This window comes from Elaeis guineensis, chromosome 7, assembly GCF_000442705.2.
Source record: "Elaeis guineensis isolate ETL-2024a chromosome 7, EG11, whole genome shotgun sequence".
Classification (NCBI taxonomy): domain Eukaryota; kingdom Viridiplantae; phylum Streptophyta; class Magnoliopsida; order Arecales; family Arecaceae; genus Elaeis; species Elaeis guineensis.
Window position 1 is genome coordinate 89,108,033 of NC_025999.2, and position 27,659 is coordinate 89,135,691.

The 27,659-nt window shown below is 46.9% G+C and overlaps 1 protein-coding gene across 1 annotated transcript; it reads left to right on the forward strand.

Moving 5' to 3' along the window:
• LOC105048764 (uncharacterized) lies at positions 1 to 27,064 on the forward strand. Its single transcript, XM_010928206.4, has 4 exons — positions 1 to 415; positions 517 to 722; positions 26,142 to 26,413; positions 26,788 to 27,064. Exons 1-4 carry the CDS (start codon positions 323 to 325, stop codon positions 26,817 to 26,819), a joined length of 603 nt encoding a protein of 200 aa, XP_010926508.1. The 5' UTR covers positions 1 to 322; the 3' UTR covers positions 26,820 to 27,064.
• The last annotated feature ends 595 nt before the right edge of the window (positions 27,065 to 27,659 follow it).

The following is a 27,659-nucleotide window of genomic DNA, read 5'->3' on the forward strand; positions in this document are numbered from 1 at the left end:
ATAATAACAAAAGAAAACCCACTAAGACGCAGATGTCTTCCTCTTTTCAAGCTCTTTCACCGTCCGATCACCTCGGTCCCCGTAGCGCACACTTCCACGAGCGTCCAGGTCTAATTTTTGGCTGCCTTCCATTTTTATTACTTAATCGGTGAAAAAAGTGGGGACATAAAGCGGCAGCAGCGAAAAGCGGAAAACGTAAGATTAGAGAAAGAGATAAAAGAGAAAGCATTGTTGACCGGAGAAATAGAGAGAGATTTCGAAGAAAAAAAAAAGTGAGGTATAAGGGGACCTAATAATCTCACAGAGGGGGACGGCAGCGGCGATGGGGATCTCCATCCTGGTGGTGGCCGTGATCTTGTTCCTCGACCTCTTCGCCTTCGTCCTCGCCGTGGGCGCAGAGATGCGGAGGAACACAGTGAGTTCGCTCACTCCCTTTTCCCCTTCTTCTATTTCTCTTACCCTTCTTTGTTTTCTGACTTCTCTCCTCCTGTGCTCTATAATGTTGCTACTATAAAGGGGAGGGTGGTGCCGGACGAGTATGATGAACGGACGTACTGTCAGTACGACTCGGACGCGTCGACGGCGTACGGGCTGGGGGCGTTCGGGATGTTGCTGGTGAGCCAGGCGGTGGTGAGCGGCGTCACCCGCTGTTTCTGCTTTGGCCGGGGGCTTACCCCCGGTAGGTCCAGGGCCTGCGCTGTCGCTTCCTTTGTTCTCTCCTGGTAACTTGGTCTCGGCCCGGTCCATTGCCTGTTAATATTAATACTGCTAGCGGTAATATTGTTGTTTAGACTTTCCACCGCCCTTCTTCATTATTTACTGTCACATGGGGACGCAGACAATTATATATGGGAGACAAAGGATGGTGGCTCATTCTCTTTTGTTAGTACTTAGTAGGTTTTTTTTGACTGTTAATAGTAGAGGACGCGAGCCTACTCACAAGCCCACGGAAATGCTGGACAAAAAGGGGTCTTCGTCGTAGATCTTGTCAGTGGACTTGATACTGAAGTTATAATTCTTTGACTTGTAGCAGTTTAGTTTATTTTCAAGTGAAAAAGGACGGTAAAAAAAAAAATGGTTCTAAAGATTCCCCCCCTGCCAAAACTTGTGCATGATATTGAAAGAAAATCAATTCAAACGAATTATTTGATCTGGAATATCCAGTTTTTTTCTTTCTACGAATGAGATGGGAGATGATGTATGGGGTGTATAACTTTTCAAGCATGTTATCAGGATGTTCTGGATGGCTTGGTTTCATCTGATTAATATGGTTCCAGATGAAGTTATTTGTTCCTTTCATGGATGGAAAAAGATGGCAAGATTAATGCCATGATAAGAAATGACTTGACTATTGTGACTTGATAGTATCACCTGGCGACTTTTCCTAGTTGTCACAGCCTAATAGTGGAGATCCTTGTGCGGTCTCCGTCAAACCTTCATTGCTGTCAAGTTTCACTCTGTTTTTAATTGGTTTACATACAATGTTAATTCTGGGTTTCAAAATCTTATGAGATAACCAACAGACTGAAGTCTCAAACTGACAAGCCCTGGTCCCATCGATCCACTATGTTCTAGTAGTAATGCTTTATGACAATGCATAGGCATTAGTGTCATCATTCTATCCTTATCCTCATAGTTGGTTGTTTTGATTAAAATCTAAGGGTCCGCTGATGTATCCCTTGGCTATGTTTGTTTCATCATGCTACTTGGGATTCTTTCAATTTTTGTCCGCATGGGTGTTTTACAGCGAAGCACTGTCCTTAGCCATTGATATCTGGTTGAAATGGCTCCTGAGCTTGGGTCACTTTGGACAACTTGCGCCTTCAAATATGTTGAGACTTAATAGGATTAAACTATGTGCCAAATAGTTTTTAAGGACAAATATTTGTATAGGTTACCTCAAAGAGGACTTGTCAATCCAAGACCAGCTTACCTCTCCAAGATCTTATTTTGCAGATATGTTGTGCATACTAGTTCAACTGGCTTGTTCTTTTTCAGAATTAATTCCACTTCATTGTAATCTCCTCGTTTTTTTTGGTTCCTAAACATTCAGATGTGTGTGGCTTTTTTTCCCTCAGGGGTTCTCTTTTCCCTTTGGGGCCTGTTTGGATTCATGGGCCAAAATCCCATAGGATTTGTGGTTTAGGCCTATAAAATTGGCAAAAAATGAGCTTGGCTTAGGCTAGTGTTCAGAAATATCTAGGAGCCTGTGTAGCAGGCCGGTCCGAATCCCATAGGATAAAAAAAAATTATCTCAATAGGTGATTTTTTTTTTTTTTTTATCCTATGGGATTCAGGCCGGCCACCCCACAGGCTCCTGGTATTTCTGAATATAGCCCTAACCTAAGCTCATTTTTTCCAATTGCATAGGCCTAAACCATGAATCTTATGGGATTTTGGGCACATGAATCCAAACAGACCCTCAAATTACCAAATTGGACATGGACAAGAGGACTGCAGGTGCTTGAAGTGACTTGTTTTAGGTTCTTCTTATGACAATGGAAATCATATTTTTTTCTCTCTTGTGATATTTTATAAGAATTCCTCAACAGAGGCTTCTTTCCTAGATAGTTATGTAGAATAGTTTAAAATGATCCAGTTGATGGGATATGCCGGTGCCATGTATGTTTACTCTGATGCTAGTCAACTGCATAATAATTCACGTGAGGACATGCCTATTGACCTGTTATAGTCTAACCTGACATCCTTATATATTAGACTCCTTACATATATTCATCTTTGATGGGGACATTATAGCCTGCCTGAATAATTATTCATTAAACTAAAGCTAATCATAATCTAGATAAGTTATCTTGTTGACCGTCCATTAAGGGATTATGAACTTGGTGTTTTGTTTTTTTGGGGGTCCAATCGTGTCTCTCATTTCTCACCAGTCATAGATCTTATTCTTCATGTAGGTGACAACGTTAACCGGGCTGAATTGGCTTGTGTTCTGTTTGTGTAGGTTTTATTCATGAGAAATCTTTCATAGTATTAGGAAATTGTATGATTGGAGCTGGTGCAATTTTGTGATTATCTGGAGTTGCTTAAAGTTTCTTAAAAGGAGTTGGGCAAACTTGAAGATTACATTATCCATGTTCATATACTTCATTATTCTTTCCTAGGTTATAATCATACTATTTTTGTCTCATCTCTTGTAGTATTGCTAGTCCACCCCTTGGACCATCCAATTAGTGCATCTTTTGGATTTTGTAGTTCAACTTCTCCTATAAATCAATGGATATAAGATCCTTATTTATGGAGTTGCAGTCCAAGAAAAATACTCATACCTTTTTTTTGTTTCTTATTTTGTGATGCATGTTATCTTAGCCGGCATTTCCTTCATCAGGTAACCCAGGACCTCTTGTTGATTGTAGTAGTGTATGGGCTTACATATTAATGCTTGGCTGGTTTCGTGCTATAGCAGAAATTGGAGATGCTAAGATGCGCTTGTGGTGAAACTAGGAAACATATTGTGAAATATGAGTATATTAGAGAGGACTTGTAGAAGTTGCAAAAATTAAGGACAAACCAATGGAGAATTGATTGAGATAGTCGTGCATATCTGATGAAGATTTGAGGAGTTTCCAATAAGGGTAGGGACTTGAATCCTTGATGAAATATTTCAAAAGAGGTTAAGAGCTCAGGTATGCTGAAGGGAAGTTGCAAGAATGATTATGGAAAAGCTTGAAATAGTATTTGAGGGAGCCCTGTACAGGAATGCTTGGTGAATGAGCATTCATAATGCTTGACATAAGGCCTGATGGTTGTGGTTATAATAATGGCGTGGCTGGTTTCTTGGAAAAAAATTTAAATTTCAGGTCTACATCTTTTTTAAATATTCTGCTGACATCAGAGCTTTAGAATGGAAAAAAAACTAAAAATCAGCAGCATCATCATCTTCTTCTTCATTCAAGCTTTTTCCTGTCAACTATGAGATTGGCTATGGAGTATGTTGTGGTGTAGAGTGGGGGGCTTTATAAGTCCCACATTGGTTGTGAGTCAAGGGGGACTCTGGTTTATATAGGGGACCATTCTTCCCACGTGAGGTGCTTTTTAAAGGGTAAAACCGTGAGGTCCATGGGCTAGAGCGGACAATACCTCACATGTTGAGCCATGAGCTCTTGACTGCAACATTAGCGCCCACTGTGGGGCTTATGCGCCTCCTTCGGACTGTGGGGCTCCTTCCAATCACACACCAGTCTGTGGTAAAAATAATGACACCTCCCATCCGTACACACTCCCCTAGAGACTGTGGTAGAAATAAGGAGGGCACCTTCTGATGCGGGACAATCCTAAAAAGAAAATCAATCCTAATAATCAAGCTCTCTTCTGTTCATCAACAACAAATCACGTCCGGCCAGGGGCTCATTATTCCCAGGACAGACAGTATAGTTGCCTATACTCTGCTCAGGAGGCGTGATTGATTGATACGAGACTAAAGCGAGATCAATCTAAATGATACAGACGAATGCCATTCGAGAGATCAGTAAACAATTAGCAATAGAAAATTTCATAAACAGATAGCAGAAATTAAACATGCTCACGAGTAAATGCAAAAAAAGAAATAAGAATGGAACGAGAGAAAATAAAACATTAAATCCGTGAGAAAATCCAAGAAGATGATAAGAATCCGGATCGTGGTAGTTAAGAAACTACTCTGATTAGGGCTCTTAATCTTTTAACCAAACAGATCCATCGATAAAGAACTAGGTCTTTACCAACATCGGATTAAAAAAAAATCAAAGATCAACTGTTAAGGAACGAAGGTCCTTGACAGCATATGATCTGTAGAATAAGAAATCACTCCTTCTCTCAGCACGACAGATGAAAATTCTGGAGGAGACAGATCTTCTCTTGACGGAATAGGCTTGCGTGGATAGATGGTGGAGTCGATCAAAGTCGTAGGAACACTGAATCTTAAGTAGAAGGAATAGGATAGAAAGTGGGCCTCACACCCTCCCCTTGTGGGGCGATTTTGGGTCTCACACCCTCTCCCTCTCGAAGCGATTGACACAAGTATTTGTGGAGTTTGTAAAATCATTCATTGTCTTTTTTCATGAAAGATACAAGGATTTATATAGGACTCTAAGGGTCCTGTTTGTTTAGGAATCTCTTATCTTTACAAGGAAGAAATCAACCCTCCACAAAAAAGTAAAGCATTATAATCTACCATAGGAAAGAAATCAACCTTCAACAAAATAAGTGTTGGTGCAAAAATCCGCCTGCGCCGGAGAAGCTGGAGTTGAGGAAGCCGCGGTCGCCGTCGGGACCTGCAAGGGAAGTCTAAACCGGAGGTGGGGTTGCTCCGGCAAGACCCTCCGACGCTCAAGTCAGTTCTCTGCCTCAACAAGAATGGAGTGCTCGAACGGAGAATTTAGCAGAGTTTTGAGATAAGGCAAAAGAGCTTAAAAAATAACGTATCTGAGTCCCCCCTTTTATAGGCGGGGGAGGCAACGGACTGATGGCGACGTGTGTAACCGCCTGGTAGTGGGCCGCCCACGGTCAGGGGAATTGATTGCGAAAGATAATAGAGCAGACACGCGGGCATCATCTCGACTTGCCACGTGGAATCTGTTATGAGGGGTGGAGCAGCGTCCGTCGTCAGGAGAATCGCATGGTATCCGTCGCAGGAGGTGGAGCAGGTTCGTGGCCGTCACTGTGGCCTGCCAGGGGGATAGTGGAGCTGTGCGGAGTCCGCCACAGGAAGTGGAGCAGGGTGGCTATGGCTGCTGCGGCTTGTCAGGGAATGATGATACTGCGTGGAGTCCGCCACAGGAGGTGGAGCAGGGTCGCGGCCGTTTTGAGGGTCTATCAGGGGGCGTGGATCTGTCGATTGAAGCTCGGTAACGGTCGGAGCCGTCGTGAGCGGAGCCCGGCTCCCGTAGGAGTCCGGGCGGAGCTGTTCTGATGTTGGCGGCGAAGTCCGGCTCCCGTAGGAATCCGGGCGGAGCTGCACTTGCTGATGGCGGTGGAGCCCGGCTCCCGTAGGAGTCCGGGCGGAGCTGCACTTTGCTGATGGCGGTGGAGCCCGGCTCCCGTAGGAGTCCGGGCGGAGCTGCACTTGCTGATGGTGGTGGAGCCCGGCTCCTGTGGGAGTCCGGGCGGAGCTGTGCTGATGTCGTCGGTGGAGCCCGGCTCCCGTAGGAGTCCGGGCGGAGCTGCGCTGCAAACAAAGCCTAGGGTGAAGTCCGGCTCTGATAGGAGTCCGGATTGAGCTTACCAGCAGTTGATACTAAGGGCGGAGCCCGGCTCCCGTAGGAGTCCGGGCGGAGCTGCACTGATGCTGGCGGCGGAGTCCGGCTCCCGTAGGAGTCCGGGCGGAGCTGCACTTGCTGATGGCGGTGGAGCCCGGCTCCCGTAGGAGTCCGGGCGGAGCTGCACTTGCTGATGGTGGTGGAGCCCGGCTCCCGTAGGAGTCCGGGCGGAGCTGCACTTGCTGATGGCGGTGGAGCCCGGCTCCCGTAGGAGTCCGGGCGGAGCTGCACTTGCTGATGGTGGTGGAGCCCGGCTCCCGTGGGAGTCCGGGCGGAGCTGTGCTGATGTCGTCGGTGGAGCCCGGCTCCCGTAGGAGTCCGGGCGGAGCTGCGCTGCAAACAAAGCCAAGGGTGAAGTCCGGCTCTGATAGGAGTCCGGATTGAGCTTACCAGCAGTTGATACTAAGGGCGGAGCCCGGCTCCCGTAGGAGTCCGGGCGGAGCTGCACTGATGCTGGCGGCGGAGTCCGGCTCCCGTAGGAGTTCGGGCGGAGCTGCACTTGCTGATGGCGGTTCCGCCGTGGGTTCCGACTGTGGGTATTTTATACCCAACACCAGTCTCCCTACATCCGAGTTTTGAATTTCAAACGAAGGAAGTACACAGAAGTACAGCCGGAACCGTCCCTTCGAATCCCGCGCCCTGCCGCTCCCGGATGTTTTGGCATTAAATGAGCGCGTGCCGAAGTCTTTTCGAATTGGGGCGGTACGAGGGGACGCTTCGAAGATCCCGCGGGTACGCTGGCCTAGGTACGGCGTAATTATGACCCTGCCAACCGCCAGCCGCCTTCAGCCGTCTGCCACGGGGAGTGGGACACGTGTCGGATGCGGACTGGCCTGGGGGGATTCGAGATCATTATGGCGCCGGATCCCAGGGTCTATTTAAACCCGTCCTCCCCCCTTCAGGCGCCCCACTCCGCTTCTGATTTCTTGCTGGCGTCTGTCATCTTCCCGAGAGTCCGCTCTAGCGAACGCCCTCTCGAGCCGTAGGCGCCTTCCGTTTCTCGCTCCCCAGGCTCCCAGAGCAAGATAGGTTAGTGCCCACCTTCTCTTTCTTACCGCCTAGGGTCTTCTCCTCCTTCCACCTTTTTTGTGTCTTCTCCTGAGTTGACCTCCGGCGTCTCCCTCCTTTCTCGGCTTGCTTTTCTAGGGCCCTTTAGGTTCTCCCCCAAAGAAAAATGTCTTCCGATTCTTCTGCTCCCGTAAGTTCTGGGAGTTCTTCTGCTTCAAACCCCCAGGCCCCTGTTTCTGCGGACGAACCCGTGTTTGGGGCAGGGTCTCGCCCGGTCTTCGCACCGGGCGCCATTCCTTGTTCGTCGACTCCGGACGAACTTCTCCTGATAAGGGCTCGGTACGGGGTCCCTTCAGAGTACGACCTGGAGCTCCCCGGCCCCTCTGACCGGGCCAGCGCTCCCTCTCCTGGTCGCTTTTGTTTGTACCAGGAGGCATTCCGTGCCGGACTCCGGCTTCCGCTTCCTGCTTTTGTTGCCGCCTTCTTTCGTTTCTTAGACATTTCTCTCGCTTCTGTCGCCCCGAATTCCTTTAGGTTTTTGATAGGGTTTCTCTCCTTCTGTCACATAGCCGAGGTCTAGCCTTCCCTCTCCCTGTTCAGACATTTCTACACCTTCAAACGCCATCCTTCAGCGAAGGACTGGTGGTACTTCTCCCCCCAGTTCGGTAAGAAGGGGTTGCTGAAGGGCGCCCCTTCTTCGATTCACAACTGGAAGGGGAAATTTCTCTTCATTTACTGTCCGACCCTGGAATTGGGCCTGCCCCCCTAGGGGTCTCTGAGGGATTCCGTCCGCCGGGCTCCCAGCCTGGGAGAGGACGACCTTCAGGCCGCCCAGAAGCTCCTGAGTTACCCCGCTCCTTCCCTTCCAAACCTACTGAGGGAGCCGCTTCTCTTCAACATCGGCCTGAGCCCTCAGGATCCAGCAAGTATATATCTTTCCTTTTCTTGTCTCCTTCTTCTTTCTCTTCCTTTCTCTCTCCTTTTTCCTCTTTTCTCTTTCTCTTTCTCTTTTTTCTTTCTTCTTCTCTCTTTTCTCTCTTTTTTTTTTTTTTTTTTTTTTTTTTTTTTTTTTCGGACTGATTGGTGCTGCTTTTGCCTTCTTCTTTTCTTTTCCTGTTTTTTTTTTTTTTTTTTTAGCAATGGACGCCGAAGCCACACGGATGCTCGCCAAGGCCATGAGGGCCCAGAAAAGGAAGGGCGCGACGACTTCTGGCTCGGCGAAGAGGGCCAGGGTGGAGGAGACGAGCTTGGCTGCGCCTGTCCAGGCGACCCCGGCAATCGACATTCCTTCGGATGCCGAGCCAGTGGCCCCCCGGGCTCCCTCAAGGAGCCCGCCGACCGGGGTCCCCATTCCGGAAGTCCGCCCCGCGGAGGCGCCCGCCGCGGGGAGGAGGAGAAAATCGGTGGCCCGCAGGCCGAGCAGCCACCGAGCCGCTACAGACGAGTCCGTCTGCTCCGAGTGGGGATCGGAGAACCCCTTCAACGACAAGGCCCTGATCCGTCGGCTGCTCGACGGTTGCATCCTGTCCGATGTCGTGGAGAGGATCGACCGTGCCGATCCCGAGCAGCGGGCCTGGGACACCTTGGGGTCCTTTCTTGAGGTAAGCGGATTTTTACTTGCTCAGTTGCTCGGTCTTTGTTGTAATTCTCCATCTGTCCTTGCAGATCGGGCATCAGCTCTTTGCCTATGTCGAGGCGTCGGGCCGCATGAGAAGGGACCTTCTTCGGGCGGAGGAGCGTTGCCAAGACGAGGTTGCTCGTCTTCAAGCGAAGACGGCCGAGGTGGCCGCCCTCCGGGAGGCCCTGGAGAGAGAGAGACAAGATCGGGAAGAGGAAAGACGAGTCCGGGAGGAGGAGAGGCGAAGCCTGGAGGAGTCGGCAAGGAAGGCGGAGGCCGAGGTCGCCCACCTGGCCGAGCAAACTCCGGTTCTGGTTTCGGAGGCCAGGACCCTTGCGGTGGAGGAGTTCAAGACCTCCGCGGAGATGAGGGAGCTGAACATCCAGTTTGGCCTGGAGGCGTTCACTAAGGGGTTCGAGCTCTGCCGAGAGAGGGTGGCCAGCAGATATTCCGACCTTGATCTCGGCTTTCTGGAGGAGTCTGACGACGAGGCTGCCCCTTCGTCCGCCGCTGCCGCAGTTGCACCCTCCGCGCCGGGCTCTCCACCCCCAGCCTCCGAGGTCTGAGACCTCCGATCTTGTATCTTTCTTTTGTTGCCATATTTCCTTTCCGCTTGTCTTCAAAATTAATCAATAAAGTTGAATTCCTTATTGTGGATGGTCTTTCCTTCCCCCTGCTCCTTCCTTCCTGTCTTTCTTCTTGTAATGAGTTGGTCTCTGACGTTTGCTTCTTCCGATGGCGGTGTCCTGCCGAAGCACTTCCCTTGCCCCTGGGGGTCCCGCTGAAGTCAACTATCCAACGGCTAAAAAAGGAGGTCCACCTGACGAAGAAGTTGAAAAAGTCAGAGGGCGAGCTCCGCCAGGCGAAAAAATGCTATTCCGAGGCCGCCGCTGAGGCCGCCCACTTCAGGAGTCTCCAAGTGAAGGCAATCATGGACTACAACCGGAGGAAGGCGAGCTTTGCGAAGGAGCTCGAAGAATGCACGAAGAGCGCTAGCGACCGAACTTGGGCTCAAGAAGCCAGGATCAGCGCCCTTAAAGTGGAGCTGTCGGCTGCCAAGAGGAGGATCGGCCAGCTGGAAGGAAACTCACCCCGGCTCACAGTGCGGGATGAGCAGATATGGTCGCAAAAGGTTTCCGACCTCCAGAAGCAGCTTCAAGATGCTGAGATGAGCCACGATGTGCAGCGGGCCAGCTGGCGCCGACAGGTAGAGGAGTACAAGGGGAGATTCCATCGATCGGCGGACGAGGTGGTTCGTCTCCAGAGGCAGTTGGTTACTAGGGCGCAGCTTGCTAACGCCCAAGATAACGAAGAGCTCCAAGCCCTGAGGGGCACTGTCGAAGGGATTTCTGTCTCCCTTGGGGAGAAGACAGCTGAGCTTCAACAAGTAAAAATCCAGCTGGGGCTTGAGCGGAAGGCCGTCGCGGACGCAGAGGCGGAGTCCGAAGTTTTGCGGAAGTGGCATCGGGAAGCGGAGGCTGAGAGCCGGCGACTTCGTCAGGCGTTCCAGGATATGCTGCAAAAGAAGGAAGAACTAGAGGAAACCGTGGATGGCTTGAGGCAGTCCTGGTTGGGGGATGGTGGTGATCACCCTAGGTTAGAGGGAGCAGGACCTCCTTAGAGTTCTTTTGTAGACACTCCCTTTTTGTAGCTGCCTCCCCTCTTTTTTTTTTTTTTTTTTCTTGTCGTTTTGTCCCTCTTTCTCTGGCCGTCCTGGTCCTGTAGTACATATATCGGAAATGAGAAAAAGCATTTTGTGTTACCTTGTCCGCGCGTAGCCCCAATATTGTCGTTCGTTGACCCTTTCTCGTTATTTGGCCTGTTTGGCTTAGAGGTCGTCGTGGGAAAGGGCTCTTCCTTTCCATCCGATCTCGTCACGTGGCCGAGCCTCGCCACCGTTTTTAACCCTTGCTGGTGAAGTAGCGGATGGAGCCCGGCTTTCTTGGCGGCGGAGCCCGGCTCCCGTAGGAGCCCGGGCGAAGCTTTCCTGGCGGTGGAACCCGGCTCCCGTAGGAGTCCCGCTGAAGTTTACCTTGGCGGCGGAACCCGGCTCCCGTAGGAGTCCGGGTGAAGCTTTACCTTGGCGGCGGAACCCGACTCCCGTAGGAGTCCCGCTGGAGTTTACCTTGGCGGCGGAGCCCGGCTCCCGCAGGAGTCCGGGTGAAGCTTTACCTTGGTGGCGGAACCCGGCTCCCGTAGGAGTCCGGGTGAAGCTTTACCTTGGCGGCGGAACCCGGCTCCCGTAGGAGTCCGGGTGAAGCTTTACCTTGGCGGCGGAACCCAGCTCCCGTAGGAGTCCGGGTGAACCCGGCTCCCGTAGGAGTCCGGGTGAAGCTTTACCTTGGCGGCGGAACCCGGCTCCCGTAGGAGTCTGGGTGAAGTTTTACCTTGGCGACGGAACCCGGCTCCCGTAGGAGTCTGGGTGAAGTTTACCTTGGCGGCGGAACCCGGCTCCCGTAGGAGTCCGGGTGGAGCTTTACCTTGGTGGCGGAACCCGGCTCTCGTAGGAGTCAGGGTGGAGCTTTACCTTGGCGGCGGAACCCGGCTCCCGTAGGAGTCCGGGTGAAGTTTTACCTTGGCGGCGGAACCCGTTTCCCGTAGGAGTCCGGGTCTTCCATTTTGCTTGAGCCGGCGCGAGGTTCTCGTTATCAGCCTGGCTTGTGGGGGCGCGTTAGGGCGCTGTAAGGCCTCTCCCCCTTTCGGTCTGAAAGAACCGGGCCTTCAACTTTGCTCATGTCAGGACGAGGTTCTCCTCCTGTTCCTGACATGGCTGTGGGGGCACATTAGGGCGTTGCAAGGCCTCTCCCCCTATCCGGTCTAAAAGAACCGGGCCTTTGACTTTGCTCAAGTTAGGGCGAGGTTTTCCTCCTGTCCCTAACAGGGCTGTGGGGGCACATTAGGGCGTTGTAAGGCCTCTCCCCCCATCCGGTCTAAAAGAACCGGGCCTTTGACTTTGCTCAAGTTAGGGCGAGGTTTTCCTCCTGTCCCTAACAGGGCTGTGGGGGCACATTAGGGCGTTGTAAGGCCTCTCCCCCCATCCGGTCTAAAAGAACCGGGCCTTTGACTTTGCTCATGTCAGGACGAGGTTCTCCTCCTGTTCCTGACATGGCCGGTTTTTGGAGAGGTCATATCCAGTCATAATACATCCGCGTTAAGCAGGAGGAGTGCGTTAGCTAGAAAGAAAAAGTAGATTCAAAACGAAATAGTAAGCAATACATTTACAGTTCTCCCGCTCCTCCCAGAGGCCCTCCGGCGATGGAGTCGATGGTCCCGATAGGAGGCCGGTCCCCGGGCTGCTCCTCCCTCTTCTGCGGTTCGGGCGGCGGGAGGGCTCTTGGCCGGTCTCCTTTACCCTCAGGCCTGCGGCGGATGAATCTGTCGAGCCGACCTCGTCGGATGAGCTCCTCGATCTCGTCCTGGAGCTGGATGCACTCTTCGATGTCGTGGCCGTGGTCGCGGTGGTAGAGGCAGAACTTGTTGGGGTTGCGCTTCCCGGGGTGCGTGCGCATCCTCTCCGGCCTAGGGATCAGCTCCCTGACCTCCATCAGTACCTGGGCCTTCGAAGCGTTGAGGGGGGCGTAGCTGCGGAACTTCCCTGGCGGGGAACCCCGCCGAAACCTGTTGTCCGGGCTTCTCTGCCTGCGTGCCCGGGGTGGAGTATGGGCGCGCTTGTGCCCAGGAGGGGATCGGGAGCGAGGCCGGACTTCCCTTGGCCTCTTCTCAACTGCGGGCTTGCCAGAATCTCCCGCCTGACGCTCCCTCGCAGTCTCTTCATCCTTCATTTTGAAGGCCTCTTCCGTTCGGGCGTATCCTTCAGCCCGAGCCAGCAGATCAGCAAAATCCCTGGGGTACTTCTTCTCCAAGGAGTACAAGAGATCATTCTTCTGAAGGCCACCTTTCAGGGCGGCCATGGCAATCGACTGGTCCAAGTTCCGGACCTCCAACGCCGCGATGTTGAAGCGGTTGATGTAGGCCCGTATGGACTCCCCTTCCCTCTGCTTGATGTTGATGAGGGACTCCGAACCTTTCCGGGGACGTCGGCTGCTGACAAAATGGGCCACGAATTGGTGGCTCATTTGGTCGAAGGAGAAGATGGTACCCGGCTTCAGTGCCGAGTACCAGTTTCTTGCTGCTCCCTTCAAAGTAGACGAGAAAGCCCGGCACAAGATGGCGTCGGGGGCACCATGAAGCAGCATCATCGTTCGGAAGGCCTCCAGGTGGTCCACCGGGTCCGACGTCCCGTCGTAGCTTTCAAACTGGGGGAGCTTGAAATTCGGCGGGATCGGTTCCTGCATAATCATTTGGGAGAAGGGAGGGTCAGTGCAGATATCCTCACCGTAAGCGGGAGGCGCATGGCGGAGTTCTTCGATCCGCCGGTTCATCTCCTGGAGCCTCCGGTCCAGGAAATCCTCTCGACTTCGAGTCTCGAGGGTCCTTTGGCAGAACGGGGGCAGGGATCTCCCAGGGGTGGAGTCGTGGTCCGATTGAGGGCTCTCCACCCTTGGATTCGCCTTCCCGGGAAGGACGGGGCGGCTGGCCCAGGTGGCCCGCCCCACCGCCGGGTTCTGGCATTCCGGAGACGCCTCTTCCGGATGCGCCGACGCCTGCGGCGGCTGCTGCTGCATTGCCTGTACGGCCTCGACGAGGCCTTTGACCTGCTGCGCCAGCAAGTCAAACTGCTCCGCGCCGACCGCCGTCGCCGGAGGGGGAGGAGGAGCTGGCTGAGAAACGGGAGGGGAGGCCGGAGCCTGAGATCTGGCCGCGGAGGCCGTGGACCGCCGGGTGGACGCCCTGCGCGGAGGCATCGGGTGTCGATCTCGCGGGGGAGGATTGGGAGTAGATGACGGAGAGATGGCCGGAGGCGGCTCCGTTGAGCGCTCCTTCAAGAACAAGGGTGCTGCGAAGACACAGCCCTCCTTCTAGCGCCAATCCTGTTGGTGCAAAAATCCGCCTGCGCCGGAGAAGCTGGAGTTGAGGAAGCCGCGGTCGCCGCCGGGACCTGCAAGGGAAGTCTAAACCGGAGGTGGGGTTGCTCCGGCAAGACCCTCCGACGCTCAAGTCAGTTCTCTGCCTCAACAAGAATGGAGTGCTCGAACGGAGAATTTAGCAGAGTTTTGAGATAAGGCAAAAGAGCTTAAAAAATAACGTATCTGAGTCCCCCCTTTTATAGGCGGGGGAGGCAACGGACTGATGGCGACGTGTGTAACCGCCTGGTAGTGGGCCGCCCACGGTCAGGGGAATTGATTGCGAAAGATAATGGAGCAGACACGCGGGCATCATCTCGACTTGCCACGTGGAATCTGTTATGAGGGGTGGAGCAGCGTCCGTCGTCAGGAGAATCGCATGGTATCCGTCGCAGGAGGTGGAGCAGGTTCGTGGCCGTCACTGTGGCCTGCCAGGGGGATAGTGGAGCTGTGTGGAGTCCGCCACAGGAAGTGGAGCAGGGCGGCTATGGCTGCTGCGGCTTGTCAGGGAATGATGATACTGCGTGGAGTCCGCCACAGGAGGTGGAGCAGGGTCGCGGCCGTTTTGAGGGCCTGTCAGGGGGCGTGGATCTGTCGATTGAAGCTCGGTAACGGTCGGAGCCGTCGTGAGCGGAGCCCGGCTCCCGTAGGAGTCCGGGCGGAGCTGTTCTGATGTTGGCGGCGAAGTCCGGCTCCCGTAGGAATCCGGGCGGAGCTGCACTTGCTGATGGCGGTGGAGCCCGGCTTCCGTAGGAGTCCGGGCGGAGCTGCACTTGCTGATGGCGGTGGAGCCCGGCTCCCGTAGGAGTCCGGGCGGAGCTGCACTTTGCTGATGGCGGTGGAGCCCGGCTCCCGTAGGAGTCCTGGCGGAGCTGCACTTGCTGATGGTGGTGGAGCCCGGCTCCCGTGGGAGTCCGGGCGGAGCTGTGCTGATGTCGTCGGTGGAGCCCGGCTCCCGTAGGAGTCCGGGCGGAGCTGCGCTGCAAACAAAGCCAAGGGTGAAGTCCGGCTCTGATAGGAGTCCGGATTGAGCTTACCAGCAGTTGATACTAAGGGCGGAGCCCGGCTCCCGTAGGAGTCCGGGCGGAGCTGCACTGATGCTGGCGGCGGAGTCCGGCTCCCGTAGGAGTCCGGGCGGAGCTGCACTTGCTGATGGCGGTGGAGCCCGGCTCCCGTAGGAGTCCGGGCGGAGCTGCACTTGCTGATGGCGGTGGAGCCCGGCTCCCGTGGGAGTCCGGACGGAGCTGCACTTGCTGATGGCGGTGGAGCCCGGCTCCCGTGGGAGTCCGGGCGGAGTTGTGCTGATGTCGTCGGTGGAGCCCGGCTCCCGTAGGAGTCCGGGCGGAGCTGCGCTGCAAACAAAGCCAAGGGTGAAGTCCGGCTCTGATAGGAGTCCGGATTGAGCTTACCAGCAGTTGATACTAAGGGCGGAGCCCGGCTTTCGTAGGAGTCCGGGCGGAGCTGCATTGATGCTGGCGGTGGAGTCCGGCTCCCGTAGGAGTCCGGGCGGAGCTGCACTTGCTGATGGCGGTTCCGCCGTGGGTTCCGGCTGTGGGTATTTTATACCCAACAATAAGTAAGTAGCCAAGAACTCTTAAGGAATTCTAAGGAAGAAATGGAACTCCATGTGGGTGCTTGATGCTTGACACAACTTGGCATGAGCACGGCACATGCTGGCATGCATATTTCTTCTCTTGGCATGTGGAGAGTGGTGGCTCCAAAGGTGACGTGGACAAATCCAAGTATGGTCCTATGGACCCAAAGCCAAATGCATTAAAATTTATTGACTGAAAATAAATAACTGAAGTAGAATCAATTTAATGATGCTTCTTCGATCCAAATCGAACTTAAATCATGTTGTCGATTTTTGATGGCTCTGGTGTCCGCACCAATTCTCTCGGGATGGGAAGAACTCGACTCTGTCGAGTGTGGGTCGATTCCGCTCTGGTGACGCTCAAGTAGATCGGGATCAATGCGTTGCAGCTCTTCTCGAGTGATCCAGGTATCTTCAGACTCCGGTCGACCTCGCCATCTAACCAGATACCGCTGATAGCCTCGACTCCGGGTGGAAAGGATCTGCTCATCCAAAATTTTCTCAATCTGATCGTGTTTTGCTGACATTTTGGCTGGTGGACACTCAGGGATAGGTTCGCTCTCAAAGGTTGGTTCAGGCTCAAATGGCTCACTAGGTATCCGAGTTGGTTTTTTATAGGCGACAAGATCTGTAATGTTAAAAGTAGAGCTAATTCCAAAATCAGAAGGTAGGTCCACAACATACGCATTTGATCCGATTTTCTTTATGATCTTAAACGGACCTGCTCCTCGGGCATGTAATTTCTTCACGGTTCCGGGGGGAAACCGTTCAGGCCTCAATCGAACCATCACATAGTCTCCCTCTGCAAACTCTTGAACACGTCGATGAGAATCTGCATTCTGTTTATAAACTTTATTACTCATACTAATTTTTTTACTGATCTCTTTATGCAGACTCTTGACATGCTGTGCAAATGACTCTGCAGATTCGAAAATCCTAGCATGCATGGGTAGTGGGATGAGGTCTATTGGTTTTCTAGGTTGATATCCATGAACTACTTCAAAAGGACTCATGCCAATGGACCTATTAACAGAGCTATTATATGCAAATTCGGCTCGGGGCAGCAAAAGATCCCAGTTACCCATATGTTCCCCAATCAAGCAACGCAAAAGATTTTCAAGACTTCTATTAACCACTTCGGTCTGACCGTCTGTTTGCGGATGATAGGCAGAAGAAAACTTTAGTTTTGTGCCTAAAAGATGTCATAGGGTTTTCCAAAAGTAGCTCATAAATCTAACATCCCTATCAGAAACAATGGTTTTAGGCAATCCATGTAGTCTAACAATCTCATCAAAATATATCCTTGCAACTTTCGACGCATCAGACGTTTGGCAACAGGGCAAGAAATGGGCCATTTTTGAAAATCTATCTACAACCACTAGAATAGAATCATGCTTCCTAGCTGTCCTAGGTAATCCCAAAACAAAATCCATACTAACATCTTGCCAAGGACAGTCTGGTATAGGTAAGGGTGTATATAAGCCGGTGTTTTGTTTTCTCTGCTTGGCCATGGCACATGTTCTACATTGGGCAACAATTCGGGCGACATCTCTTTTCAAGCTTGGCCAAAAGAACTGGGCTTCTACCAACTCTATAATTTTATTCCTGCCAAAGTGTCCAGCTAATCCTCCAGCATGTAATTCCCAAACTAAAAAATCTCTTAAAGATGTACGGGGGATACACAGCCTAGTTTCTTTAAATAGGTAACCATCCTGAAGGGTATATTCACTACGTTCTCTAGATGGCCCCTTACGTAAAGCGGTAAGTATGTCACCAAAATCTGGACACTCATAATTTTCTTTAACCTTATCAAAACCAACAACTTTTATACTAACGGTGGACAGCAAAGTATGACGACGACTCAGGGCATCAACAGCACGATTCTCTACACCTGCACGGTGTTTCAAAACAAAAGTATAGGCTTGCAAAAACTCGACCCACCTACTGTGTCTATGATTCAATTTCTTTTGAGAATTCAGGAATCTAAGGGCCTCATGATCAGAGTACAAAACAAATTCTTGCGGTAGTAGGTAATGCCTCCAATATCTTAAAGCTTGAATTACCGCATAAAACTCCTTATCATAGGTAGAATACTTGAGTTTAGAATCGTTAAGTTTCTCGCTAAAGTATGCTATCGGATGACCTTCTTGACTAAGGACACCACCAATCCCAACTCCAGACGCATCGCACGCTACTTCAAAAACCTTAGAAAAATCAGGGAGACGTAAGATTGGGGCATGAGTCATCTTGTCCTTAATGTCTAGAAAGGCTCTATTGGCTGCCCTAGTCCATTCGAAATTTTTCTTTCTAATGCAGTCAGTGATGGGAGCGACTATGGTGCTAAATCCTTTTATGAACCTACGATAAAAGGTTGCTAATCCATGAAAACTCCGCACGTCATGCACACTCTTGGGCACCGGCCACTCAACTATTGCTCTAATCTTTTCAGGATCAGCAGATACACCATTGGGGGTAACAACAAAACCTAAAAAGATGATATGGTCTGTCATAAAAGCGCACTTCTTAGGATTAGCATACAAGCTTTCTACTTTAAGAACTTGACACACTCTTTGGAGGTGATCTAAATGGTCTTCCCTAGTTCGACTATAGATCAAAATGTCATCAAAATATACGACTACAAATACTCCTATAAATGGTCGTAGTACTTGGGTCATCAACCTCATGAAGGTACTAGGGGCATTAGATAATCCAAATGGCATCACCATCCACTCATATAAACCATTTTTTGTCTTGAAAGCAGTTTTCCACTCATCTCCCGGTCTAATCCTTACTTGATGGTAACCACTCTTAAGATCGATCTTAGAAAAGATAGTGGATCCGGCCATCATATCTAACATGTCATCTAACCTAGGGATGGAAAAGCGGTACTTAATGGTGATCTTATTAATGGCACGGCTATCTATGCACATCCTCCATGTATCATCCTTCTTTGGAGTCAGTAGTGCACGAACTGCGCAAGGACTCAAACTATCCCTCACAAATCCTTTTTTTATCAGCTCTCCAACTTGTCTTTGTAACTTGGCATGCTCATTAGGGTTCAACCTATAATGGGGCAAGTTGGGTAGGGTAGATCCAGGAACTAAATCCATGGCATGTTGAATGTTTCTCATAGGCGGTAAGTAATCTGGAAGATCCTCAGGAAAGACATCATGAAACTCAGTAAGAAGGCTAGCTACTTCCTTAGGATAATCCACCTTAAAATCCTCACGAACTTCTCTAGCAACAAGCATCCAAACTGATGATCCTTCACTCATGATCGTCTCTAATTCTTTAGCACCTATCAGATCGAGGCTTTTCTTCTTAAGATTTTCTTTTGGTCCATCGTCTATCTTTCTATTAGTAGCCTTAGATGGAGAAGGATTAATCGTGATCTTCTTATCCTGATGAGTAAAGCTGCAGGAGTTGGTACGGCCATAAATCGTAACATCATTGTCGAATAGCCAAGGCCGACCTAATATGATACTTCCGACTTCCATGGGTAAGATATCGCACCACACATGATCCTGATAGGAATGAAGCTGGATGGGCACACGGCATCTAAATTTGATGGGAATAGAGGAGGAATCAATCCAAGACACACGGTATGGACTGGGATGATCTACAGGAGTTAATCCTAATCGCTTAACCGTGTCGGTGGAGATGGCGTTGATACAGCTACCGCTATCAATGATCACCTTACAAATTTTATCGCCAAATTTTATGAAGGTATGGAAAATAGAGGTCCTACGCCAGTCTTCACTTTCCTTAGTTTGGGCTAGGACATACCTAACGACTCCAAGCCTAAGGTCTGACTCAGGTGTGGCATAACCTAGGATGTCTTCAGTACTCTCAAATTGCTCGGTTAAATCTGGATCAGTTTCATAAACTTCCTCTTCAATATTTTCTAGAGTTTCTCCTTCTAATTCTTCTACGAATAATGATCGGTTGGGGCATTGTGCAGCAAAGTGACCGTAACCATGGCACTTGAAGCAATGAGATCGAGAACTACTTCCTTTTGATAACTCTCATATAGCTCCTTTTTCTTTATCTTTTTTTCTCCCAATAGGATTTGTAAATGGAGGTTCGTTACTAGGAGTTTGATTAATATTAGGTCTCGATCCAGAAGGGGTTACTCGGTTGGGTTCAGGACGACGAGGAGTCGAATATCTAGAAAATCTTTCAAAATCTAAGGCAAGTTGATAAGCTTGTTCCAACGTGGTTACCTCTCGCAGAAAGAGCTCACGCTGAATATCCTCTCGTAATCCAGCTCTAAATCTAGATAAGGTAACAACTCTATCTTCGGCTACTCCACATCTCATGAGGTATTCATCAAATCTCGTGATATACTCGATGACTGATCTATTCCCTTGAGTAAGCCTCTGCCATTGATCTAAAAGTCTTTGTTGGTAAGAGGTGGGGAGGTACTTCTCTCTGAGTTTTTCTTTCATCTCATCCCAGGTTTCTATCAGATCTTGTCTTCTCTAATTGAGAAGACGCTCAACACTTTCCCAATAAAGTCGGGCTTGCCTCACCAATTTCATCCTAGCAAACCTAACTCTCCTTGCTTCAGACATTTCGTACCATCCAAAATAGTGGTCCATACCTGATTCTCAATCTAGGTACTCTCTCGGATCTAGATAACCATCAAAACTTGAAGCTTCGACTTTCACATTCCTAAGAATATGCTCATCTTGATCGAACTGGTTATGGTGCGGACGTGCCCCTATAGGTCGATCAAGTTTTAGATTCCTACCTCTTTGTCCTATAGGTAGTCGGGGAGACTCAGGTTCAGGTTGTTTCTGCCTAGCTTCTTCTAATACCACTATTCTCTCATCCATGGCTTTCATAAAATTTTTCATGTCATCAAACTTTTCAGTCAGAGCATTAATGATGGCTGCTATATTGGGATCCATATTGGTGTTGGGTGGGGAAGTAGGATGTTGGTACCAGGTACCTGATCTAGTGGTCATGCAACTCTAAGATGCAGAAATAAGGTGCAATAAAAAATTAAAATGCTTGAAAGTAAAGTACGAAATTTAGAGTGCGAAAATTTAACTTGCGAAAATTTAAATTGCTGAATTTAAATTAAAGTTCTAATCAACCTGCTCTGATACCAAATTGATGCGGGACAATCCTAAAAAGAAAATTAATCCTAATAATCAAGCTCTCTTCTGTTCATCAACAACAAATCACGTCCGGTCAGGGGCTCATTATTCCCAGGACAGACAGTATAGTTGCCTATACTCTGCTCAGGAGGCGTGATTGATTGATACGAGACTAAAGCGAGATCAATCTAAATGATACAGACGAATGCCATTCGAGAGATCAGTAAACAATTAGCAATAGAAAATTTCATAAACAGATAGCAGAAATGAAACATGCTCACGAGTAAATGCAAAAAAAGAAATAAGAATGGAACGAGAGAAAATAAAACATTAAACCCGTGAGAAAATCCAAGAAGATGATAAGAATCCGGATCGTGGTAGTTAAGAAACTACTCTGATTAGGGCTCTTAATCTTTTAACCAAACAGATCCATCGATAAAGAACTAGGTCTTTACCAACATCGGATTAAAAAAAAATCAAAGATCAACTGTTAAGGAACGAAGGTCCTTGACAGCATATGATCTGTAGAATAAGAAATCACTCCTTCTCTCAGCACGACAGATGAAAATTCTGGAAGAGACAGATCTTCTCTTGACGGAATAGGCTTGCGTGGGTAGATGGTGGAGTCGATCAAAGTTGTAGGAACACTGAATCTTAAGTAGAAGGAATAGGATAGAGAGTGGGCCTCACACCCTCCCCTTGTGGGGCGATTTTGGGTCTCACACCCTCTCCCTCTCGGAGCGATTGACACAAGTATTTGTGGAGTTTGTAAAATCATTCATTGTCTTTTTTCATGAAAGATACAAGGATTTATATAGGACTCTAAGGGTCCTGTTTGTTTAGGAATCTCTTATCTTTACAAGAAAGAAATCAACCCTCCACAAAAAAGTAAAGCATTATAATCTACCATAGGAAAGAAATCAACCTTCAACAAAATAAGTAAGTAGCCAAGAACTCTTAAGGAATTCTAAGGAAGAAATGGAACTACATGTGGGTGCTTGATGCTTGACACAACTTGGCATGAGCACGGCACATGCTGGCATGCATATTTCTTCTCTTGGCATGTGGAGAGTGGTGGCTCCAAAGGTGACGTGGACAAATCCAAGTATGGCCCTATGGACCCAAAGCCAAATGCATTAAAATTTATTGACTGAAAATAAATAACTGAAGTAGAATCAATTTAATGATGCTTCTTCGATCCAAATCGAACTTAAATCATGTTGTCGATTTTTGATGGCTCTGGTGTCCGCACCACCTTCCGTCCTTACATAGACTCCCCCAAAGAGGTTATGATAAAAATAAGGAGGAGAACACTTCCCGTCCGTACACAGACTCCCCTTGACTAGGGGACTATATTGTGGTGCAGAGTGGTGGGCTTCATTAGTCTCACATCGGTTGTGAGTCAAAGAAAATTTTTAATTATATAGGAGAGGACCATCCTTCTCATGTGAGGTACCTTTTAAAGGATAAAACCATGAGGATCATGGGTCAGAACGGACAGTACCTCACATGCTGAGCTATGAGTCCTTGACCGCAATAGAGTACAACTCTTGAGCTGAGAACAACAAATTTTGGACAGATTTTATGATTAAGTGTCCAGAAAAAGCCCAATTCTGAAGATAATTATTAGGTACTATCATATTTTAGCTTCCATGAAGTGTAACAAGTGAATCCTCAACCTGATCAAAAAAAGAATCCTGCAAGAAATAATTAAGGAGTTTTTTTTTATATAAAAATGTAATGATCTGCAAGCCTAATGGAAATGGAATATCCAGATGCAACCAATAAAGGTTGGCAGACATGAATACATGAACCTCCTCTTTGCCTAATTACCATCTCTTCTTTAGTATTGACAACCATTGGACGTATATATTTCTAAATTATGTTGCTAACCTGCTTACTGAATTTTGCTTATGTGCTTGCCTTCCTTGAAATGCATAAATATGGTTTGTGGTTCAAGTTTGCAATATGTTTCACTTAGTGTAATGTGACATATGAGGCTGAAAGCATGTCTATATTGCTCTCCATTGAAGAATGAGGCGGAACAAGTGCCAGAAAGTTTGCTTCTTTGTAATGATGGATCTGAAATGATCGTTCATCGTCTAAATATGGCAATAATAATGGTCTGTTATTGAGCTATATACTTTTCCCCTTCTTCTGGTTGCACTTAGTCAAACAATCTATAAAATTTTGACCTGTATATATAAGAATAAGGTCATTTTTTGTTGAATTGCTTCCTTCCTTTCATTAATGAATTGCTTCCTTTGTTTCCTGTTGAATTGCTTCCTCGTGCATAAAATAGTATTTACACCTTTTTTATTCAAGTTTGAGGGTACCTACATTGATTAGTAGACATTGAGGCGAAGGTTTATAGTTACGAAGGACTTTAATGCTTGCTTTCTAGGTTCTGATACTAGGATAGACCATATGAAACTTAAAATTTTGGTCCACGGCTATTCAAAGGAATGTCTGTTTGTGGTGTCTTATATGTGGGAAAGATGAATGAAACCACAATCTAGAGCTTTCGTAGATAATCAAAGACAAATCTGTAGTCAGATTAGATCAAATAATGCACACAGAAATCTGTAGACAGGAATATGATCTATTCAGAGCCCAAAGGAAGCAGAATTAAACAGTAGAATTTTGAAATAAAGAAGATTATTGAGAGAGAGAAGAGGGGAATAAGAACAGAAAATAGAGAGAGGAGAAGAGGGGAAAAGAGAGGAAGGAAACAAGAGGGCTAAATCTTCAATTCTATTCACAATAAAAAAACCAATATTCAACTATTTTGCTCCACCCACTTTATAAAGATTCCCAAACTTGACCCACAAGTTAATGAATTCTAGTCCTTTTGGTGCTCTACTGCTCTTTACAAACATAGAATTCCCTAAAATTTTCCAAGATGAAGAAGTTATTGACTCCCAAGGACCTTACAGCCCATAGGTACTGTAGTGCATTATTCATGCAACAGTGACATGACTAATGGTTACCTCTTAACCAAATTGATTCCTTTTGGATCTAAAATTATGGACTTATACTGCAACCTTGATTGGCTATATTTAGACTTTTCAAAAAATTAAAGAACTTTAAATCAGCAAAATTTACGCTATTGAATGTGATGCAAATCAGTCCCGCATCACCAGGGATGGTAGTCTATGCCTTTATCATGTATCTTGACCATTATGATTTGCCATAGTCTGGTCATCTACAAGGACTTCAGATTCTGGTTATCTGTCCTTGGTATGAATCATTCGCTTAAAGAGAGAAAGATGTAGTTAAAGTGGTTTAAGGTTCATTGCTATCAAGCTGCACTTTTATAAGGATGTTTGTTTACCTTAATCGTACACAACTTCTAGCTGGTTCACCTCCATGACATGATAGACCAGCTTGGTTTTCTAGGGCACATACCAAAGGATGCTTATGGAAATCCTTCCTGGTCCTTTTTTATGCTAGTTACACATTAAAATCTTCTCCATTTTTTTTAGTTCACATGTTTATTAAAGAAATATGCAAACTAATTCAAAACTCATAGTTCATGGGTTCTGCATAATTGACTACAACGAAACAGGACTACATTATCAAACTTACATAATGGGCATACTTTGAACATTCAAGATTCATGGTTGGTCTTGTTTATGTTTGATCTTTGCATACGAAACTAGCTTGAAGATTATGTGGAGTAAATGTTGACTATCAAAAGATCAAGGAGGCAGAGCTCCTAAAAGAATAATTTTTTTATTTTTATTTTATTTTATTTTTTTTTTGGGGGGGGGGTCTGGGATACATAATGTGAGCATTTAAGAGTCACGTAAACAAAGTTCTATTATACTTGATAAATTGTATTGGGCATACTTGATAAATCGTAATTTAGTTATATTTGTTGATTATATATATATATATATATATATATATATATATATATATATATATCCATTTATGCTTTAAACTTAACATCAATTTAGAATGTCTAAAAATTGATTTAGTTACAGTTGCTTAGTAACAGGAGCATTAGGATTGCTTGAATCATCCATTGCTGGGGATGGAAATGATGGCAAATTCCAAGAGAAGTTTGAGGGTGCATTGCTGAAGATAAAAGATTCCTGCAACTAAGCATCTCATACCATGGACATTGTCTTTAGCTGATTTTTGTAGTAATAAGCCCTCGTATCCTGTGGCTTTAGGACAAACTGCTACTTGTTGCTCCTCAGTCTGATATTTTTCCAAATTATGGTTGCTTTCTAATTTTTCTTTCTTTCAATAAATTAGTTCTCTTGAGATAAGGGGAAATGTCAAACTGCAATGCCACTTCGAAGATTAAGCTGAGAGTACTTTGCCTTCTCTGTAGTAGGTCTGCTTGCCATTCTATTCAAAGTTTCTGGAGTTCATTTTAATGGGTTAGATGCAACCATATGTATTCCTTTTGTTGTTCTGATTTACTTAGCCATGAGCATCTTTTATTATATCCCGCATTAATGAAAGAAATTCATATTACTGAACTAAGATATGATCTATCGCAATCTGATGGTTGGTCTGCTCAAGATTAGGCCTCTCCTCTTGCCTAGCTCAGGCTACCTTTCACAATCGTGTAGGACCCTATAGACCAACCCTTGGACCAAAGAGTCTTTTTTGAGGTTAACACTAAATCCATAGCTTCTGAAATTGTAGGTTATCTTTATTGCTACAGCCTGCTAGCTCTTGATGACTTTGGGGATTATGTATATCTATATTGGCTTTCCTGAAGTGTCACTACCTTTGTCAACCTATTCTTCTCCGTATGATGCTAGTTTAATCTATTACCTTAATAAAGAAACATGAAGGTGTGAAAATAACAAAATCAGTCTTGCATCATCAGACATTTTGATGACATTGATTGAAATATACAGAGTACAATGCATTATCAATTGCATCTTCAGCTTTATTTACATCTTCAGCTTTATGTGTATATTTAAACTGTTATCTGATCATTTGGCCAACTAACCACCTTCAACTTATACCAAAAATATTGTTGTCTGTTTTGTTTTGAAAATTTTATTAGAAAGCAAATAGTACAAGGGCATTTAGATTTTTGATTGAATTAATGAATTTTATTATATTTTCCTTTGACAAGTCATTCTCAAGATCTATACGCCTATCAGTCAGGCAATTGATTATCTAACATATCTGTTTATAGGGGGTGTATTCTCATGGTATCTCTTCTATGTTCTCAGCTAACCATGATGGTTAGATACTAATATATGAATAATGAAATTGGCAAATCATTTTACAAATAATTCAGATTTTCTATATTAATTATATGTATGCCATATTAAAGTAGCAATGGGATTCTGAAAGTTAATTTTATCAATTAGCTCGTCCCAGAAATGCTATCCTAAGTCCTGGTGTAACGGTCATCATAAGCCCCCGAATTTGCTGGATGCCAACCTGCCCTACATGGTTAGTTTTGACTTTCAAATCCTATGAGGAACCTTCAAATGGAGAAATTTCTGTAGTATGACTATTAGGAACATGAGGAACTGCAACTTCAAAATTTCATTCTCTGATATGTCCCTTGACGTGCAAAACAGATCAATTTTTGATGTTTTTGCTGATCTCCAGGTTGAGTTTTGTGGTGGCTGAGGCATGCCTTGTGGCAGGGTCGGCTAGGAATGCGTACCACACAAAGTATCTTGGTTACTATGCCAAGCACGACTTGTCATCATGTGCAGCACTGCGAAAGGGCGTCTTTGCAGCAGCAGCTGCATTGGTGTTGGTTTCCATGGTGGTGTCGCTTTTATTCTATTGGAGCTACTCCAAGGCTGACACTGGAGGATGGGTTAAGCACCAAAATGAGGGTGGCGTGGGAATGGCAGAGTATGGCCCAAATAAGGGTGAGTTCGGAGTGCCCAAGGCCTAAAGATGCTCTTGTTGTATGATTCTGTTCCTGTCTCTTCCTTTGGGGAACTTCGAGAGTTCTTTAGCTGTTAATATTGTGAAGGTAATGCTGGTAAAATATGGTGATCAGAGGCCAACCCCGCAAATCTCGTATAGGAATATGACCTATCTTTCTTTTGACTGTAGTTTTCATGAAATAACATATGCAGTTGGCCACTGATTTCATTTGTGAGTCCTGTTCGTTTTGCCAGTTTTATCTGATATCCATCTCAATGAGTGGAGTAGTGTCATAAATAATGAAATATGTCATGCAAACAAATTTTCCTATTTGTAACCCTCATATAATTCAGTGGCATGTCTGACTAAACAGCCAAGGCTTCATCACTGCTTACTGGCGATTGAGAGGAAGCACGAACCCCGGCACAGGTTTTAAGATCATGGTACAAAATCCTTCATGCTTCAGATAAAGCGTCTAAACCATAAAGAGGTCGGATCGCTACGTGCATTGTTTCATGATTTTGAAAATAAGCCTGAGAGGATACGTAGCCTGTGAATGTCCAAATCACCAGTTTTCCTTGGCCGGATGGTATTTGCCAAGAGAATGTATAAATGTAACTCTAAATTCAAAAACTTTATAAATACTCCTATTATGATCGTGGCGTCAGGATAAAAATTTCTTGTTATTAATTAAGCTCAATGGGCGAGCATAAACTGCTCATAGACTACTTGCTCGTCTGACAGATTTATGCCAACTGTGGTGGCCTAGGCGTTTGTCATGTGCATTGAGGTGGAATCCGGCAAAGCGGAAAATTTCTTTTATTTGGTAGATATTATTATCTATTAGACATTATCTACTAGACAGCTTGTTTCTTTCGTGTAGCGGTAATAAATAGTCTACTCTAGGGTGATATCTATTTTCTACTTTATGTACATATTTATAAAAATATTCACTTTATTTTTTTTAAACATCCCATCTTTCGGACTGGCCATTCAATTTTATGTTATTTTGAGGTAGTGGGTCATCCACAGCCTAAGTAAGAAATTTCTACTGCTTTGATGTTTGAGTTATGTTAAAAAACCAAGATTAGATTAATAATTACACATTTTCCTGTTGAAATGAGACTTGTGTTATGCTCACCTCCTATCCAATCAACACCAATTGCAAGAAATTCCAGTAACCGCGTGGCAGATTATTTAAAATTTTATGATGTCATTCTTTTTATCATCTGTCGACCATCCAAG